Genomic DNA, 20,703 nt, shown 5'->3' on the forward strand with positions numbered 1-20,703 from the left:
CCAAATAACACATAACCAAAACGTTGTGGGCCCAGCTGGCATTTACACCAATGCCACTTTACAATGCTCTAGTGATATAAGGCATCCTCTGGATGTGGTCATAAATGTAATTTCATACCCAGTTTAAGGTGCCTTTACTCACTCCAGCATCACAAAGTAAAGTGACATTATTGTAAATAAAAAATAAGTTCTGTAACTGTAGAATGTGATTGTTTACTCTGTTTATGTCCATAGCGCATGCAGAATTCTTTGAGAACTCTTTACAGTACAATAAGGCGGGCACATTTAGGTAATAATGCAATATGCAGCATCAAACAAGATGAAGAAGTTGTACACTTGGTTTCACTCAGGAACCTGCAAAAGAAATCTTACCCATTTTTTCCATTCCAAACACTCCAAAACATAGGAAAATTTACACATAATTTAATTTTAATTACTTACTTTAGTGTACTTGGGTCTATAGCTGCCAAGAAGTGACGGATCTGGAAAAAAGTGCAATTTTAAACAAGTTTTAAGACTACAGGTCTAGAAGCTATGTGCAATTTATGGCATTTTTTTAAAAAAAAAAAAAGCCTTTCTAAAAAATTACTTATAAAACTCACCCTGCAAACAGTTGCCTAAGCAACTTGTAGTTGCTATACATTGTGTCATTCAAAATACTGGCATAGACTTTGGTGCTTTAGAGTTTATGCTTATTCAGCTGAGAATATCTTTAGGTTTGATTGCAGTACAAACGTTATGCCCACTATCACCCTCCACCTCCAGCTGGGGCTGCCAATGATTCGGTACTCAGTACCGGCAAGTATCGGCACAAAAAAAAGCCCTGGTTATGTCTACGCTAGAGACCTTACAGTGGACAGCTATACCAATTCAGTTGCATTGCTGTGAGATCACTCACAGCTGTTCTGTGTCAATGGAAGAGAGCTCACCTGTCGACATAATTAAACCAGCCACAACAAGTGGAGGTAGAGCCTCTTCCACTGACTCAGAACTGTGCATGCTCTCACTTATGCTCGAGAAACTTCTGCCACTTCGGTGGTGGGGATGGGCCACTCCTGAGTGACATACATTTTGCCTATATGTGGTAGGGTAAACATGGCCTAAGGTGATGGCAATTCATCACAGAGGATGAGCACAATTCTGTGACTGGACTGAAATGGCTTATATTGTTATTTATTGCTGAGATTAGACCAGTATAGAGTAAAACTATACTAAAATACATACCCTATTTTCTATTAATAAGCCACTTTAAAAAGGAAGTTAAATGTTCATCCTAAAAGATAAGTCAATTGTGTAACCATGGAACTGGAAACATCCCAGCTATTTTCACTGGCTATACGTACACTAGCACATTCTTTCGAAAGATTCTTCAAAAGAAGGGGGTTCTTTTGAAAGATCCCACAGAGTGGCTACACACAAATAGAGTTCTTTAGAAAGTAAATCAAAAGAACATGGTGCTCCCTTTGAAAGCACTCTTCCACTCCTGTTTCAGAAAGAGCGCCTTTTTTCAAAAGCTTCTTTCGAAAAAAATATATGTAGACATTCTGCAGGGCCCTTCTTTTGAAAGAGCAGTCCTCATGGGGCCTGATTTTTTGATCCTCAGTCTGTTCTTTCAAAAGAGTGGGGGGCTGTGTGGACACTCTCTTTTGAAAGAGTAGATCATTCTTTTGATCCGCTTTTTTGTATGTGGACCCACTCTTTCGAAAAATGTATCCAGAAAGCAGGAGAAACAGAAAGGGACCACGGTTCTAGCCACAGATACGGGCACAGAAACAATTCCACTAATATGAATGGTTCCCAAATTTTGATAACATGGTTACATCTAAAAGACACCATATACAGTAGGGTCTCAACATTTGCAAACCTAAGGTTTGCAAATTCAATTATACACAAGCGACCACGAGGGACCACTTCTTGGTGCTCCAGGGCAGAGAGCCCCAGAGGCTGCTGCTTCCCAGGGCTCTGGGCAGCAGCATCAGTAGCCGCCACTCCTTCCCCAGGGCCCCAGGCAGGAGTGCTGGCAGCCGCCGCTTCCCCCAAGGCCTCAGGCAGGAGCACCGTCAGCCACTGCTTCCCTGGGGCCCTGGGCAGGGAGCACCAGCAGCCGCTACTTCCTCCAGACTCCAGGTAGGAGACCGGCAGTTTGGCTCCAGGTTGAAGCAGCTGCAATACAGTATTCGCAAAATTCAGCACTTGCAAGGGTACTCAACACAGAACCCTCACAAACGTTTCGACCCTACTGTATTTGAGATCCTTCAGGACAAGAGCTTCTCTTTAAAACACTGGGGCAAACCTCTTTTTAATTAAAAATGCCATAGCATCTGTGGGGCCAAATTTTCAATAACTGCCTCTGATTTTGCAGGGACAAAATCATGGAATTTAGTATGCAATTTCGGGTTGGGGGCAACCAAGTGATTATATTTCTAAATCTCTTCCACAGAAAGCAGAGGGTACCTCCAGTTTTTAATCTTATTCAAAAGATCAACATATATCTGCAGTCAACTGCATTGACTCAGCTACCTCCGGAAGGAGGAAAGAGGACTTTGAGGACATTTCTGGGGTTCGAACATGTCATTGCAAGAATCTGTATTCTTCAGAAGGCTGATCTTTATAACTCTTCAACCCCAGAACATGGGAAGGGTTGTCTCTGTGCAGCAAACCTTATGATTGTTAGAAGAGACAACTTTTTTCCTGGGTATATTTCAGTTTAAATGACTGGCCTGAGACCACTAACTCATTTCATATAAGTGCTTAATGTCCATCAGGTGGTAATGTTGCTCTGATTTTACCAAACTGTTACAGATTCAAGTTTACAACCTTGAGGTGAAAGGCTTTGCATCCCAATGCCTACATCTGGAATCTCCAAGCCTTCCACTACAAGCTAACTGCAAAGTACGTTTAACATACAAGCTGCGTCTACACGTGCACGCTACTTCGAAGTAGCAGCACCAACTTCGAAATAGCGCCCGTCGCGTCTACACGCGTCGGGCGCTATTTCGAAGTTAACTTCGACGTTAGGCGGCGAGACATCGAAGTCGCTAACCTCATGAGGAGATAGGAATAGCGCCCTACTTCGACGTTCAACGTCAAAGTAGGGACCGTGTAGACGATCCGCGTCCCGCAACGTCGAAATTGCTGGGTCCTCCATGGCGGCCATCAGCTGGGGGGTTGAGAGATGCTCTCTCTCCAGCCCCTGCGGGGCTCTATGGTCACCGTGGGCAGCAGCCCTTAGCCCAGGGCTTCTGGCTGCTTCTGCGGCAGCTGGGGATCTATGCTGCAGGCACAGGGTCTGCAACCAGTTGTCAGCTCTGCGTATCTTGTGTTGTTTAGTGCAACTGTGTCTGGGAGGGGCCCTTTAAGGGAGCGGCTTGCTGTTGAGTCCGCCCTGTGACCCTGTCTGCAGCTGTGCCTGGCATCCCTATTTCGATGTGTGCTACTTTGACGTGTAGACGTTCCCTCGCTGCGCCTATTTCGATGTTGGGCTGAGCAACGTCGAAGTTGAACATCGACGTTGCTGGCCCTGGAGGACGTGTAGATGTTATTCATCGAAATAGACTATTTTGATGTTGGCTGCACGTGTAGATGTAGCCACAGTGAACTGCAATGAAGGTATTATTTGTGAGGAGTCACAGAAGTACGCAGAAATACTTATGAAGTTCACTTTGTTTCATGGTATTTATCATCTTGCATCAGGAGTACTGAAGAAATTAAGCCAGGTTTTAAAGTACTGCCTTCCCTAATTTTACCTGAGCCAGATAGTTTATTTCCACAGATCTGGAGATTCTCTATGTGGGAGGAGGCTTGTTTTCAACATAGCTCTCCACTAACAGATTCTAACTTTAATCCATGGATTACTGAAAGCAAATAATCCATGTCGCACTCATAGGAAATAAGATCAGAAGCTATATAAAGTGGCAAAGCTTAGCCAACACTGTAGGAAGACCAATATTTTTCAGCTCAAAAAGATATGTAACTATGGTGCTGGTCCAATACACCCACTCTGTAGGCTAGTGATCCAGGACAGGTGTACTGAAATTCAGAGACAAGCATTTTAAGGGTTTCTGTAGATAGCCTTTGTAGGCACAAGTCCTAGTGGGACTCAATATCCAATCAGAAATGTGGCTAGTGAAAGGTTATTTACTTTGGCTGGCAGGAAGGGTTGCAGATTTCCTCAGTGCAGAGGTCTAAGAGCTACAGTTTCAAGTGAGTAGTTGGGGGTTTGTTAGGGTTGTTGTGGCTCCTCAGAACTAATCCTGGGCATGCGGTCTCCAGTGCCTTCTCTGTTCAAGCAAGCAAGCCTTTGTAGGATTCCAAGGCAGGGACAGTTAGTATCTCTCATCAGGTGCCTCTGTGATGGCTCCCTGCTAGCACAGCCTATGCTTTACCATTACATCAGCCTGGTGTTGGGGGACACTCTAGTTACAGATAATACAGAACTAAGGACTCAACCATGTGGTTTAATCAAATATTCTAATCCACTTTTTTTATAACACAAGGATCATTCAATCCAGCATCCTGGCTAAATCCTTTTTTCACTCTACGGGGCTAAACAGTCTAGCCTGCTGTACGGAAAAGGAGTATCTAAGATTAAATACAAGTCAGTATTTACCGTAAGATAACCTGGACCAAGCTTCTCGTGCACTGTCTCTGTTGGGATGCCACGTATGAACATCAACAGGGGGGCTCGGATATTCAATCTGGAGCCAAAAGATTGTTAAAATATTTAGTGCATTGAGATAAACTTTTGATCTGACTTCACATACACTCCCAAATTATAGTACCTTTCCTTCTTTCATATGTCCTCCTGTACTCTTTTCTGGTTCAATTTCTAAATCTGAGATCTTTGATAAGCATGTTTCAGAAGCTATTTTCCATATTTTATCTGAGTAAATATAGTATTATCACATATACACAGAAAACAATGTAAAAACAGGGTTATAAAACCCCTTAGATTAGACATTATAAAGCCAGAAAGGAAGCGAGAGGGTGACACACAAGAGAACAACAAATACTGTCTTATATATTAATGCCAGTTCACCAGACCCTTCCTGCAGTAACTCAAAGTAACTGATAAAAGTAAGATCTTGTTTTTAACTTTGCCAAACAGGTCACTTGCTTAGTCTGTTACAGGCACCAGTTATACAACAGAAAAAAAGGAAAAACCTTCCTTTTTATATTCCTTACAAATTAGCTACCTAATATTTACTAGAAATAGTTCAGTTCTCACCAAGACAGTAAAGCTTTGCTCTTCCTCCCAATTAAAGAATCATGTTTCAGCAAGTTCAAATTTTAATCTTAATGTAACACTCTGAATTCCCAGTCCAAGAAGACCTCAGAATTAAAGATACCCTTTAAGGAGTGTTATCACATCAGAAAAACTATGGAAGTCTGGATATGGTATATTAAAAGAATGCAGCAGATGCGTATTTTATTTTGTAGAATATCCACAGAAGTCGTCAGTGTAATCAGAATCAGCAATTGGCATGAAAAGGTGCCATAATTACACTGTGAACATCACCTATAGATCAGAAACAGAACTGACTAATTTGAGTTAAAAGAAAAAATAATATCCATGGGAGCATGATAAGCAGTAGGTTGAAGATTAATGGTTGCTTAAGGCTCATTTGAATTTCTAAAGGATATCTAGAAGTAAAAGAAAACTGGTAAATGAATTCCACAGTTTGACAACAGATGTTAATGAATTCATTAATAATAAGCTAAAAAAGGAACAATCAGAGACATAACTAAGATAATCAGATAATGTGGTAGATAAGATCACTCGAACTGCATGTAACCAGGATGTTATAGATCAGAAACAAAATAGCCCGATTTCTGGTTTCTCGCTGCAATCCTTCAGGGTTGCATTCTTTAGTTGATGTTTATAGTGATTGTGGAAAATATTAAGAATAAAAATAACATTAAAGTAGATATCAAACAGTATGCTCCTCTGAGATGCTTAGCATTCAGGCCCCAATTCAGCCAAATACTTAAGAACATGTTTAGCATTGATAAAACAAATCAGCAGTCATGCAGCACTTTAAAGACTAATAAAATGTTTTATTAGGTGATGAGCTTTCATGGGGCAGACCCACTTCCTCAGATCTGAAAATGGGTCTGCCCCATGAAAGCTGATCACCTAAAAAATTATCTTGTTAGTCTTTGAAGTGCTACGTGACTACTGGTGTGTTTTATTAGAATACAGACTAACATGGCTACCTCTCTGTTACTGTTTAGCTTTAAGTAGGAGTAATCCTGTTGACTTGTTAGCTCACATACTTAAAGAACCTTGTTAGATCAGGATCACAATGTTCAGGGACCTGAATGATCAAGTTCAGGTTTTAGTTAGTAAAGGGAGAATTTCAAAGACAAGATGATAATATGAAGAAAGATAAGAAGGAGGAAGTCTGATTTTTCATAAAGTCACTCTGCACTTTTTTCAAATCCTATTCAGCCTCTTTTAATACTAATACCAATTACTTCCATCTTGAATTATGCACCTATTATGCTGTCCAATATGCTAGAAGAAAAAGAATGAGCACTCAGACCTTAAACAAGGTATTCATGGAAGAGTTTGATCCTTGTCAGTTACCAACATTGACAAAAGGACTTTTATTCTAGTTAATTTTACATTAAAATCACTATGAATAAGGCTGTTTAAGATGAATATTTTTTTTCATATCAACTAGGATTTGGGGAGTAATATTTAGTGAAAGAATAATGTTTGATCTGAGCTTAAATTGGAAACATTTTGCAGAGAATACATACATGTCTAACTACAAATGGAGGTTTATCGGTTTCTCTTCGGAATTCAAAAGGCCCCAGGTTTAAATGTGCCAGTCGTTGTCTGGCTTCTTCTGATAGCTCACACATTCGTCTTTTTGTGTATGGAGATGGAGATCGTGATTTAGAAGCTATTGTGGGCTGCTCATAGTTCTTTGTTGCTAAGCAGTTCCTGTTTTTCTCAGGTGCAGGGGTGTTTTTCTTTGGTGACCTTGTTTGTAATCTTCCATTTTGTGTTGAATGATGCACCCGATCCAAATTATCCTAAAGTGAAAAGAGAAATTGTCTGGCTTGACAGCATGCAAGCAAAGACTGCCACTGATAATACAACAAACAAACAGCTGCAAAGGGGAAACAAATACCCCTGACAAAAATAGACATATGTCAATTCAAGTTAACCTAACAAAACTATAATCATACAGTAATTTAAGGGGAAAAAGAACCAGAGATAGTCCTTTTAAAATAATTTGTTTAAAACCAGAAGGAGGCTAAAATGCACATTGTTAAATGTCACACTTTAAGGTTAAGTGCCTGATACTTATCCAATTAGCTTGCTCACACAGTTGGTGCTAAAGACACTATATAAAATTAAGTTGAATTATGTCACTTTAGCTTATTTCATGTCAGCTCTGCCTAACACATGTTTAAAAGTTTACAGGTTTGGAAATATTTGCTCATCTTGCTACACTTTTTTTTGTAAAATCTTTTTAGAGTTTTTACCTTTCTGAGCGTAAGGTTAAATTAATGTGCCAATTTTTTAAATTGTGAATGGCAACAAAATGAACTTTTGTTTACAGTTAAATTATTTGAGTTTTAGATGCTTATCAAAGATTTTCTATTAGTTAATTACTTTGAAAAATGCATTTTTCTAGAAAAGATGGGGAATTTATTTTATAAAGAAGAGGTTATTACCCCAAAAAAGCTACAATGATACAATCTTAAGGGCTCACTTTCCAGTGTTCCCCTTAAATTATGCCAAACTCAACCCATTTGCTTGTAAAAATGAAATTCTTTGCATGTACAAATACAGGGTTTGGGGGCAAAAGTCTGAGACCATTTAAAAGGCCAGCCCAGGGTCTAGTTTGGAGCTGACACAAGCTTCAAAATACCGTATGGTACCCATGCATGGCTCATTAACAAACCACAATTTTCTTGTTACCAGCATCACCAAACTAAGAATTAAGGAAAAAGCCAGCCCTATTAAACTTCTTCACTTACCAGTTTAAAGGTCACTTGTCAAGATTAATACTTTCAGCATTGAAATTTAATTTGAAATACATTATCACTCTTTTGTAATTTCACCACAAAGTCACCTTTCAGCTGCTTCTATAAGCTTTATACTTTGAGACACATTAGAAAAAAAAAGGCTATGTTTTAAATGCTTTCTCAATGGCATATTTTGGCTTTGAATATCAAACTCGGAAGAACTGGAATTTCAGGAACTTTAGTGCCAGTTTTGCATTTTATTAAAACTTATTTTGATTGGTATTAAATTTCACAAATAGGTTTATGACTTTCTTTTGGGAATTATTTTTCTTTTTAAAATAAAAAGATGACAGACATGACTCTGGTGTATATGCAATGCATCTGCCCTACATCAGCACATAAGAGCCAAAACAGAGTACCTGGGACATATTCATGGTTTACTGCTTGCCTTTACACCTGCACTCATGAGTAGTTACATGTTTAAGACTCTATAAGTGAACAATATCGGGTACATTTTAGTACATTAGAAATCTCAAGATCATATTAGGTACACTTCAGAAAACACCAGCATGACAGCATCTCTTTAAAGCGACAATGTCAACTTTTTTTTTAGGTTTATCTATTTAGAAATATTCAGTTTCCTTGTAATATATGTCTTAAAAAACAAACAAACAAACAAAAAACCTCCTTTAAATGTCAATAAGGGGTTTTCTTTGTTCCCATGCATAAAGATAGACCTGTCATTATCATCTCCCCACAAAACAAACATTCACAAGCTATCTGCATATTCCTGTGTAAACGCTGTTCTTTGTCAGTTTTGTTGTTGCTATTACTAATAAACGTTATTTTGAACAATGTGGAAAAGAGTAATATCATAAGAGTGAATAAGACAGAAGGCTCAAACCAGTGAAACTGACTATACCGAAAATGTAGTCAAAGTAAACAAATTGCAGAAATGTAGTTTCCTCTAGTTTCTTCAGTTAGTTCATCTAAAGCATTACTTATCCATCTGGAAATTATGAAACAATGATATTTGATTGACAAGTTGATGATAGCCTTTTAAAATGAACCATTCATCTTCATTAGAAAAATAATTTCTCAGGGTAATTATATTTCATCTATTGGTTAGTTTTGAGTTTAATAATTTGTCATATCCAGTTCACTAAACAACTCAGAGTAGGTTTACACAGTAAAGTTATTTTGAAATAACAGCTGTTACTTTGAAACAACTATCCTAGCATCTACACAATGCAATTGCTATTTCGAAATAGCAGTCAGCTTACTCTGAATTAGGTAAACCTCATTGCACAAGGAATAGAACCTATTTTGCAATAGTTATTTCAAAACAGCTGCTGTTAAGACAGGAAATAGAGCCTATTTCAAAATTAACCATACTGCATCCAATAGCTCTATTTCGAAATAGGCTCTATATGTGTGTAGACACTGTATTGTGCAATAGCTAAGTGGTATTTTGAAATACATTTTGGCCGTGTCTATACTCCAGTGATATTTTGAAAGATGATCTTCCAGATGATCTCTTCTGGAAGATCTTTTGAAAGAGCCCTTTCACACACAAAAAAAGCAGATTGAAAGCTTGATCCACTCTTTCGATAGACAGTGTCCACACAGCCCCTGCTCTTTTGAAAGAGCTGGCTGGGGCTTGCAAAAGCTAGCACCATAAGGGACGAAGAAGTATCTACGCATGCTTTTTTTCAAAAGAAGTTTTTGAAAGGAGGGGCTTTTCTTGATCCTTTTCTTGAAAGGAAGAGGGCTTCTGGAAGAAAAGCCACATTCTTTTGATTTTGGATTGAAAAAGCGTATTTTGAGTGTGGACGCGCTGCACGTTCCTTTTAAAAATGGATTAATTTAACAAAACAACTTGCTGTGTGTAGCAGCATTATTTCAAAATCAGCTATTTCAGAATAGCTCTTCCAGAATAGCTTATTTCAGAATAAAGCTGCTGTGTACACAAACCCTTAGATAATGATAAGAAGGCATGTTACTAACTCCATACGCATGAGAGACTCCCATCTCAGGATATGGCAGGTGTTCATTGTTTTGAATTTGAGGAACTTTCAGCACCTAATGGTTATGCACCAAGCTTTCTTTTTATCTATGCTTGATTAAAAATTTAATAAAGTTGTCAAGCACCTATGACAATTGTCTTAACCAAAACAAAGAGATGAAAAAAGTTGGTAGGGAGTAGCACATGTAAACATTTGACAGCACAGCTATTCATTTAAATCAAGAAATTAGATCACAAACAGTTAAATTATACTAACCTGTACACGAGTCCTTCCTGAACTTAATAGGCTTTCTGTAATAAGGCAGCTCGTAGAAAATCTCAATTTTGGTGCAATTCCCTAGAAGAGAGACAATAATTGAACATCAAGCTCCAACTAAAGATAAAGGGTATCAAAGAAATAAATGTCACCTAATGTAACAAACCATTCCTAATTTTAAACCATTTCCTTTGTTAATTTCAGCCTTTAATAAAGATAATTAGAAAAGACAGAACTGCAATGGTAAATGTCAAGAAGATAACATTTGCATTTCTGACAATTCAATTACAGATGATTACATTGCTTTTGTACAACAATTAAGGTCTGACTTTTATTTCAATATATTTCTTTGTCAAAAGCAGTTTTACAGATTTTTTCATGTCACGTTACAGCATCAGTAAAAATTCAAGCAATGTTTTGCAAGTTTTATTCCTACCTGTCTTTGCAAACTGGTTTATGAACACAATAATATTTGTGATTTCTATTTCATATTCTAAACTAGCTTTTCTATACATACATCTATGTGAATGCTGGGTATTCACTGATTGTGCATAATGTTAGGAAAAAATGTATTTAGACTAAAGAGCCACAACATGCTCTATAGCTCAAGGGACAGAGGGCTCTATCTACACATGCATCTTTCTCAGCTGTACAAAAGGGTGCTAGGAATCATTTGTTCCTAGGGAACCTCATCCCTCCAACCTCCTACAAGCACCGCACACCTATCCATGTGTAGACCCAAAGAGGATGCTGGTATCTAGGTATCTGAACACAGATATGGCAGGGGTGGCAGGAAGGGACAAGAGGCGTGGACATCCTTCCGGACAGTTGCTGAAATCTGGTGGACCCAAGTACTGACACACATGGAAGAAAATATGCCCTACCATGGAAAGTCAGAGGGGTTTTGCAGTTAGTATGGAAGCAAAGGACGTCTGCACCAGTGGTTTTCATGTCTCCAGTAGATCTCCAAGATCATAAGCTATTTCAAATAAGCCTTCTTCCGTTGTGAATCCTGCTTCTGTTACCCTAAGAATTTGGGGAGAACTCTATGAGGGAGACCTTTCTCTGCCACTCCTTCCCCCATGCCAATACTATTGATTTCCCCACCACTCATGAGATGGCATGATCTGGCCCCATGCTAGAGCACTCAAATCAAAAGTTCAAGAGAAGGAAATGCCTAACATGATCTCCATTACATTTAGCCGTGACAATCATCAGAACCCTGGATGATGACAAATTCTATTTAGTGGTTAACGTTAGTGAAAAAGTCAAACCACAGGGCATAAACACATTTTAAAGCTGACCTTCTTTAATCAGCACTGATTTTTATTATCTACATGAATTACCAACTGGCATCAGCAGTGTAAAAAGGAGAGAATTAGAATTAATATATCTGCTATGAAAATCCTCAGAAGAGAACCTACTGTTCTTAAAGAGACCAAGAATTCTCACAGAAACATTCCAAGTTTGTTCAACAGAGAGAAAGTTAGTTTGGACTAGCAACTAGGTATTATACCTATATAGGTACCAGAAACCAACCACTTCTAATAGGCCCAAGAAGGTTAATAACAGAACACCACTTGTCATCGTCCAACTCAAACCCCTACAGTGCATTATCAACAATATACAACCTATACTGGAACATAATGTTACCTTCTCAGCGGCCTGTGCTTTCCTACAGATACTTATCTAACCTCAGGAAAATTCTCACTAGCAACCACACGTCATACCACAGAAATACCAATACTGGAAACTTTCCCTGAAACAAAGCCCTCGTTGCCAAATCTGCCCGCATATTTACTCTGGAGACACCACTGGACCTAACCACATCAGTTGCATGATCAGGGGCTCATATTCCTGTACCTCCACTAATGTTCTATATGCCACCATGGTCCAGAAATGCCCCTCTGCTATGTGTATTGGACGGACTGGACAATCACTTCACCATTGAATGAATGGACACAGAGCAGACATTAGGAGTCTGAATAGATACAAACCCATGGGTGAGCATTTACCATAAAGAACGCTGGGAGATATGAATTAGCTTTTCTGCCAGAGTTGAAGTATTCCAAATTGTCTAATAAAGTTCATATTTAGCAGTACTCAAACATCTATTCTCCTTAAGTCTTAAACAGTCATGTTTAATGGAACTATATTTTAATTTGGGGAAAATATCTTCCTATTAATATTAGACGTTTACCTAACACAGTGTAATTTGCTTTTAACTGTATTCATCATCAGACTAAATAGTATCTCAGAGCATGAAGACAGGATGCTGACAAGAAGGTGCATGTAAGCAGTTATTGTGGAATCTTACAGAACAAAGTGCACCTCCGTAATGAAAGTTCACATAAAAATAAGTTAAAGTTAGAAGTTAAAAATAAGTTCACATAAAAATACTCTGGGGCCAGATCTGGACTGGCTGCAAGCAGGCTTCCAACTGCATCACATGATGTTACAATTTGTGGTTCAGGAGGACTTGCTTACACACTTATTTGGATTTCAACTCACTCAACTAATTAATTTAAACAAAGTTCATGCAAATACAACCTGGCATCATAAGCCCATCTCCATTACTCAAGTCACTCAGATAAAGTATGATACCTCTAACCATCACATTAGCACCTCCATTGGCTGATATTCAGTTTGCCCTTATGGGACAAAGTGTACGAGCTGCAAGACATTTTTTACCTTTCATCATCAATTCAAGGAATCCAGTAGGAACTGACAGGTCCATTGAGCCCCAAATCATTCCAGTCTCAGTGTTCTGTCACTTTAATGATACGATTATATCAAATGAAGAAAAATCACAGTTCCCATGAGTATTTCTTCTGAAGTTACTTTCAGGACTATCCTGTTCCCATATGAGAATTGTACCATGGGGTACGTTAAGACCAAATTTATTTTCATTTAGTGTACATTTGACCCTGCAGCTCCAAAAGATCAATGCTAATTCATTCTATTCTCTATAGCAATTACCCCTCAGCTATTATGGCTTTTGTGAAAACATAAATGTGGCTCGTTTCTAAAATGGCTTGGCCAGTCAGCGTGAATGGAGGCTGAAGAGACCTTGACAAACAACTTCTTGAAGGGAAAATCCAGCAATAATAGTGTCAAACCCAAGTTTAAATACAGGTACTCATGATTATTCATTCTTAATGTATGAGATCCCTCAAGCTTCAATGAATGCTGGAGATCCACAGCACATAGTTCTGTACAGACAGATGGATCAACATACCTTCGCCCCAAAGGGTTCTGATGTAACTTAAGACAAAATACAACAAAAAGAGTCCATGAGAAGGAGAGTTACAAAAAATAATAGTCTTGTTATGTAGTGTAACTGCTGTACCATTTGATGGATCCTGCTGATACTAAATTTAGGTTCTCATTCACTAAATATACAAATAGACAGTATAACAGCTACAGTACTATACATCAAATCAATCTAGATATTAACTTGTTCACATTCTACAAGTACAGTTTGAACATCATTTCCAGCAGACAGAATCTAGCTTTATAAAGTTCAGCCTTGGATTAGTACTTGCCATTTCAGGTATTGAATTATCTGTCAAAAGAAATCACTTTTGGCTTGAGATAGTTCACAAAGCTGTTCATGTGAAACATACTGTATCATAAGTGCAATACACAGATATGCACTTACTGTAAAATAAGTAGACCTCTTCATTAAAACTTCACGATCTGAACCATGGTGTCCACGAGTAAGCTTAGGATCAGGGAACAGGAAATCCCTTGTATTTTCTTCGTAAGTGGCTAGAATTTCTCCCACTATAATGAAACAGGCATTTAATTTATTGGAAGACAACTGTACAGTGTAGGCACACATATACAAGACTATACCGAAACTAGTACTGTTTTTATTCTTCAAAATTAAGCATAAACTGTGGGTACATCTATACTTACTGGAAGATTGATGTGCTGGAGGTCCATCTTCCAGGATTCAATTTAGCACGCCTAGAGGAGCAGCACTAAATCGAATGTTCAGAGTGCTACCATCAACCCCAGTACTCCTTGTGACTACCGAGAGGAGAGTTTCTCCCATTAACATCCCACTGGGGGGACGGCAGCAAAAGCGATTTAAGACATGTCGACCCCAGCTAGGCAATTTTCATAGCCGTGTATCTTAAATTGATTTTTTTCTCCAGATGTAGACCTTACCTCCTACTATTCTAGACCATATGTCCAATGACTGGTGGGACAATGCCCAACAATAAGAACGTGCAGGATTGGGCCCTTAAGTACCTTTCACTGCACATCGCATCATATTTACGTACAGCACACTGCTTTTTTTGTGCTAAGAGATAAATGGAAGGTATTCCTACAACATTTCTTCAATTTCTTTTCTACTACTTCTCCTCTATACAGCCAATGGTCTTCTAAAAGCAGCCAACGTCACGTCCGTTATTCTGTATTATACACCAATTATGGTTATTAATCAGCGATTTATATAGCTATCAGAAAAAAAAATAGGTACAATCAAGAAATCCTCAAATGTTGTTCCATTTTCTTTCAGGATAAAACACACGATAGATTATAACAAACTTTCAGGTTGCTATACCATGGTCACTTTGCCAAATGTCCTTTCTAAGCTCTCAGAACCTTGTTCTTATGAATTCGAATTTAAGTGTCCACAAACCTTCTTGAAGTTTGACCCATGGTTCTTCCATGTCAAGTTTCCGCATTCCCATTGCCCTATGTAACTTTGACAGTGGGAGCAGTGCATTGTGGGTACTTGTCCCACAGTGCCTTTGCTCTGGTTGCTTGTGGGTGTCTCATGTTAGAATCCCAGAATGCAAAGCACGGTCCCAGATGAATTCTGAGCACCCAGTAACAGAATTAAGCCCTCCCCCTGAAAACCACCCAGGTTCCCTGTGCTGCGCATCCTCTGCAGATGATGTAGAGGTGGGCAGCTATGCTATCAGCCCTGTCTACCCCACCCAGTTTTGTCAGCTGTATATCCAGACCTTTAGATTTGCAGGCCTGGGCATTGCAGAATTCAAATTCAAATTCTAATTCTAATTCGGTCAAAAATTTGTGGGCTTCCTGTGACCTTCCTGAGCACCTGGATGGAGAGCAGCTGAGAAGCAAGTGGCCATACATGTGGGGTTACCGTGTAGCTTTGTGGGATACATAAGGGACACTTCTGGAGGCTAATAAATTCAAATTAAAGACAACACACTTCCACACTAGCCTTTAATCGAAATTTTAAATTCAAAATTGAAGCTATACCCATCCAGTAATATCAACATTTTGTTATCGGTATTAGGGCTCACTAATTCAAGCTAAGGGTATTTAGAGTGGAGACAGTGATATTTTACAAGCTAACTCCTTTAATTTTGATTTTATGTCATAGGCTGTGTCTACATGAGCCCCCTCCTTTCGGAAGGGGCATGTTAATGAGGGAGTTTGAAAGATTCTAATGAGGCACTGCCATGAATATGCAGCACCTCGTTAGCATAACGGGGACCGCAGTGATTTCAAAGTGCCCCTTTCGAATCGCGTGCTGTTCAGGTAGCTAGGGGCCTTTACAAACAACCCCCCAGTCTTTGAAAGCCCCTTCTTCCCATTTGTTTTGAGAAGAAGGGGCTTTCAAAGACTGACGGGTTTGTTTTGAAAGGCCTCTGGCTACATGGGCAGCACGCGACTCGAAAGTGGTACTTTCAAATCACCCTGGTCACCATTATGCTAATGAGGCACTGCATATTCATGGCAGCACCTCATTAGCATCTTTCAAACTCCCTCATTAACATGCCCTTTCCAAAAGGAGGGGGGCTCGTGTACACACAGCCATAGTGTAGACGCAGCCAGAGTCCTTTAAATTAAGTCTCTTCTTCTAAAATGTCCTACACTCTCACAAGAAAATCTGTACTCTGCTTGTTTCTTTGACTAACTATCCCAGTGAGACACCAAGAGAAGCAAAAATGTTGTGGTTCTATTAAGGACCTATAACTGTGAGTTGATTTTAATTCCAGAGTTCTCAAAAAAGTCTTCCATCAAACTCTATTTTATTTCCAATAAAATGCAGATTTATATTATCCATGGGAACATTTGAATTTCATTAAGATAGATTTTTATAACCACATAAACCTACAACAGAAATATGTCAAGTCATTATTTATTATCATTATTTATTATCTTCACCTCCTCCCCAAGAGACCTGTAACATTTATAACGTGGATAAGGGTTTTCCTAGAGGTTACTATTAAAATAAAAGTGTCGTTTTGAGAACAAGATTATGCACTTTGAAACCTTACAGACAGCCCCATCACAAGTGAAGCTTGATGCTTTTAATAAGTGTGCATTGAGTGATTTTGGTTTATTTCCCGTTTTTAAGATATTATCATTTTGTAAACCTGAGAGTGGAACATTCAATACTTAGCTTTATTCTCTTTCAAAAATGAGAAACTCTTGATCTATTAGCATTTTATATTCAGTGGAATATTTGGAGGACTATTTGCTGAAGAGCTTTCTACATGGTTTGTATGTTGAAAAAAAATGATTGTATGTCCTCATGGAAATTCACCTATTAAGCTGCAGCATTTCTGAAGCGATTGATACAATACCTGGAGGAACAAGTTGTATTAGTTCAAGTACTGCTGTGCCAACTAGAAAGGAAAAAAAAAAGTTTTTCCATAAGTCAAAAAATAAACTATAATAATAAGTCACTTTAATATGCAAAGTAGAAGAGATTCACTGATTTAACCATGTCAACATTCTATGCACTAATATAATAAGTACAACTATGATGTACCAGTAAAATCAGATTATGAACACTTTATAAGAAATATCAAGGCTATCACAGTGGAGTTCTTAGGTACTACCATAATACAAATAATAAATTACCAGCTCAAATTTGTAAGAAAAACTGTCATTTGGCCACCCGTGAGTCCAATTCTTTGAAGTGACTAGAGAATAGATGCAAAGTTTGGGACCCATTTTGGATGATAATGTTTGGGAAAATCTAAATTTGGAGTTTAGGTTTAGGCACAATACTATTTTAACATAATTTGTCATGCTCGATGCATGGAATCACTCTGTTATAAAATAACCATCATCTTTTGACAAAGTAAAACACTCACTAAAGTTCAAAGTATTTGAACACAGCTTGCTACATGTGGCCAGTGTTTTGAGTTCATGAAATCTTTGTACATGACCCAGCTACATTTTTAACTGTTCTGAATTTTTCTCTCACTTGTATACTACAAGAAATGTAAAATTTAGAGATTTCTGGAAACAATCGCTTATTTATCTGTATTCCTGGTAAGCTATTAATGTCAAAAGAAGCCACTGAATCCTCTAAAAGTCCCAGGCTCACATATGAAGGATCACACCCTGACCAATAACTATTTCACTTAATGGTCACACATATTTTTAGCAATTGAAATGCTCATCATTTTTCAGCCAGTATCATTTCAAATGATCATATTCCTGTTCTCAACCTTTGTTACTAATTCCTCAACTCTCAAAACCTTTAGCATTCATACTATTAATATGATTTTAGCCACCAATAGCTAGAAACACAAAGGAATTTGGGTGCCTAAGTTTCAAACTTTAAATCCTCTAAACCCCTGCTCAGTGGCCACATAATCCCATGGGAACCTCAATTACCCAGACTCTTGAATTTCCATTAGTTAAATCCTTTAAGTATCTACATTTGTGTCTGTGGGCATGAGCAAAACTATAAGGTCCTGATACAGCTGTGCAGCTCAGAACCCAGCATATATGCCCTGCAGATATTCACAAACTATCTCACCTCCGGGCCTGATGCAATAGGTGTGCTCAGAACTTAGCTTATCACCCCAAAAGGCTGCCAACAAAGCGGCAGTAGTAATGCCGCTTTGGCTCACAGGTCAGGGCACTCATTTACAACAGACCCAAGTTCAAATCCCTATTTTATTGGTTACAGCAGAGACTTGATTCAGGTCTCTCCTCTCTAAGACGAGTACCATAACCACTAGGCTATAGTGCGTTCTGGTGTAGTCTCAATCTCTTCTATTAAGGCTGTTCTCCTTTATATGAAATACTTAAAATCGTTCTTGAATAAGTGACTGGATCGAAATCTCCCAGGTAAGAGCACTGACCACTAGGTCTCTCTCTTTTTATTTTCCCCCTTTGCTATTTTTCAGGGACTTAATTCCCCAATGCATTACATACAAAGTCTAAGCACCAAGCTCATGGCCATGAATTCTGCTGGGGACTGCAGAATTGCCTACCTATCGGGCAAAACAATGCTGAGCTAAGCCCTGTTCTGAGGATCTAGCCCTAGGTATGTATAATAAAATTATTAAAAATATCAAAACCTACATTCAAGTAGCTCAACAAGTTCTCCAGGATCAACTACATCAGTAAATACCTAGAAAAAAGATAAAAAAAGCATAATGGACACATTTGATCAGAAATAACAGACGTACTTGGAGAAAACAAAAGTTTGCCTTTGATTCTGATTAATGCAAACAGTACTACTCCCATCAGGAAACAAGAATCGAGAAGTGAAATTATAACCTGGCACTGAGATCATTTATTTCATAGAAACACTGCACTTTTGGACACCTGATTTCTAACCTTTTCAAGCTACTTCCTCTCCATCTAAATTACACGATTTGCCATAAACAAAGAGCCCATCACAAGAATATGTAAGTGCATTTGCACAATTTTCAACATTTTAAAAGACAAACTAACAACTAATCCTGTTAAAAAAATTCAGACGTCAATTTTAGCTGAAAAGGATTAAAGGGACAGTCAATAACTTTTTTCATTCTTGGGTCTTCCAGCAATCCTACAATTTTCGTAGATATTTTAAAGCAGAATTACTCTCTATTTTGCCGTCTTTCCATTTGTATAATGTTGATTATTTTTCTGGCACTTGTAACTGATCTGAAAAATAACGTGGCACATCCATTAGGTTCTTGTTTATGCACAACTATTACTGAGTCTTTCAGCACTACTCTGGGAATACTGCTCATTTACTAACTCTGCTGTAAAAACAGAAAGGGGAGTGCCTTGCAATACTTTTGCAGGTCCTCAAAACACAGTGATTTATTTATTACAATTTCTAGGGGAAAATAGATTACTAAGTTATACTTCAATGGAGATGTTCTTCTGCAGCTTAAGCGTTGCAAACTATGGCAGAATAATACATTCGCCTCTCGCTATATGAGCACAATTGATTCCCAAATTTCTGCTCGTAGGTGAAAACTTGTAAGAGGGCCACTACATTCCCAGTAAATACATGTAATAGTCTCTGATTCGTTCCAAGTGCTCGTGACAGAGAAGGAGTAGCAGCTTGCGGCCCTGCTTTTGAAAGGTAAGTGAACCTTGGGTTTGTGAGGGAGGGGGGCTGGGGAAGGTTAAAGGCGGGGGGCAGTTTGGGACCATGAGTGCGAGGGAGGGTTAAAAACTGGTGGTGGGTTGGATCCATGGGGCGAGTTGGAGGGGGTTAAAGGCTGCTGTGGGTTGGGTGTGTGGGGAGGGCGGGGGGGTTCAGGCTGAGGCAGGTTGAGGCAGTGGCGCTGGGGGAGGGGTTCCAGATGCTGCGGGTTGGGTCTGCAGGGCTGGCAGGGGGATCCGGCTGTGGTGGGTTGGGTCTACAGAGCTGCTGGGGGGGTGTGGGGGGGGACATTTCAGGCTAAGGCAGGTTGGGGCCTCGGGGGGCGGGGGGGTTCAGGCTGAGGCAAGTTGGGGCTGCAGGGCCAGCAGGACTTCAGGCTGTGGCAGGTTGGGTCTGCAAGGAGTGGGGTAAGGCTCACATTAGCAGTGGGGGCGGGGGATTCACTCATCTAGTGAACAAAGGTAGGTATCCGTGTCCCTCGTTTTAGCAAGTACTCGTACGTAAAGTACTCGTTTAATGAGGGGATGAGTGTATTGTACCTTTAAGGGTATGTAAGAGCGGAGAAGCTAACCACCTCCAGCTTCTAAGGCCATGTCTGCACTGCAGCATGAAGTCAATTTTAAGGTAGTTAGCTCCATTTTACAATGAAACTGTCATCACTGCGAATACCACGAGGTGGATTTTAAGAGGGACTAAGGTCGACGTTCTTGCTTCGACCATCCAATGCAACGTAATGTCAAGCTTGAATATAAAAGGTCGAATTAATACTAGTGCAGAAACAGCGTCTCTTTAAATTGATTTCATTGGCCTCCAGAGGTGTCCCACAATGCCCAGAATGTGTATGGTCTGTTTGCTGTCAGCTCCCCTGCTCTCCAGGGGTGCAGGAAGTAGGAAAAAGGAAGCCTGGCAATTTGAATTCATTTTCTGTCTGATCAGCGTGGCGATCGCATCTAGCCACTATAAAGACAGCCCCAGCACTGAGCCATCAGCAGAGCCAGGATCTCATTTTGGGCGGTGTGCTAGCCCCCTGCCCCACCACCGGACATGGCAGCGTGGCTGTGGGGATCAGACAGCGGCATGGCCTGCTCT

At 39.3% G+C, this 20,703-nt stretch overlaps 1 protein-coding gene across 1 annotated transcript in view; it reads right to left on the reverse strand.

The window, feature by feature from the left end:
* The window catches only part of SPATA6 (spermatogenesis associated 6), a 53,326-nt gene that overhangs the window by 24,298 nt on the left and 8,325 nt on the right, over nt 1-20,703 (reverse strand). The window contains exons 3-9 of the mRNA XM_075002824.1: nt 18,591-18,639; nt 16,850-16,891; nt 13,930-14,054; nt 10,269-10,349; nt 6,766-7,044; nt 4,610-4,697; nt 442-482 (exon numbers count right to left, since the gene is read on the reverse strand). Coding sequence (XP_074858925.1) covers nt 442-482; nt 4,610-4,697; nt 6,766-7,044; nt 10,269-10,349; nt 13,930-14,054; nt 16,850-16,891; nt 18,591-18,639 — 705 coding nt within the window. The remainder of the gene's footprint in view (nt 1-441; nt 483-4,609; nt 4,698-6,765; nt 7,045-10,268; nt 10,350-13,929; nt 14,055-16,849; nt 16,892-18,590; nt 18,640-20,703) is intronic.

This window comes from Carettochelys insculpta, chromosome 9, assembly GCF_033958435.1.
Source record: "Carettochelys insculpta isolate YL-2023 chromosome 9, ASM3395843v1, whole genome shotgun sequence".
In the NCBI taxonomy this organism is placed as follows: domain Eukaryota; kingdom Metazoa; phylum Chordata; order Testudines; family Carettochelyidae; genus Carettochelys; species Carettochelys insculpta.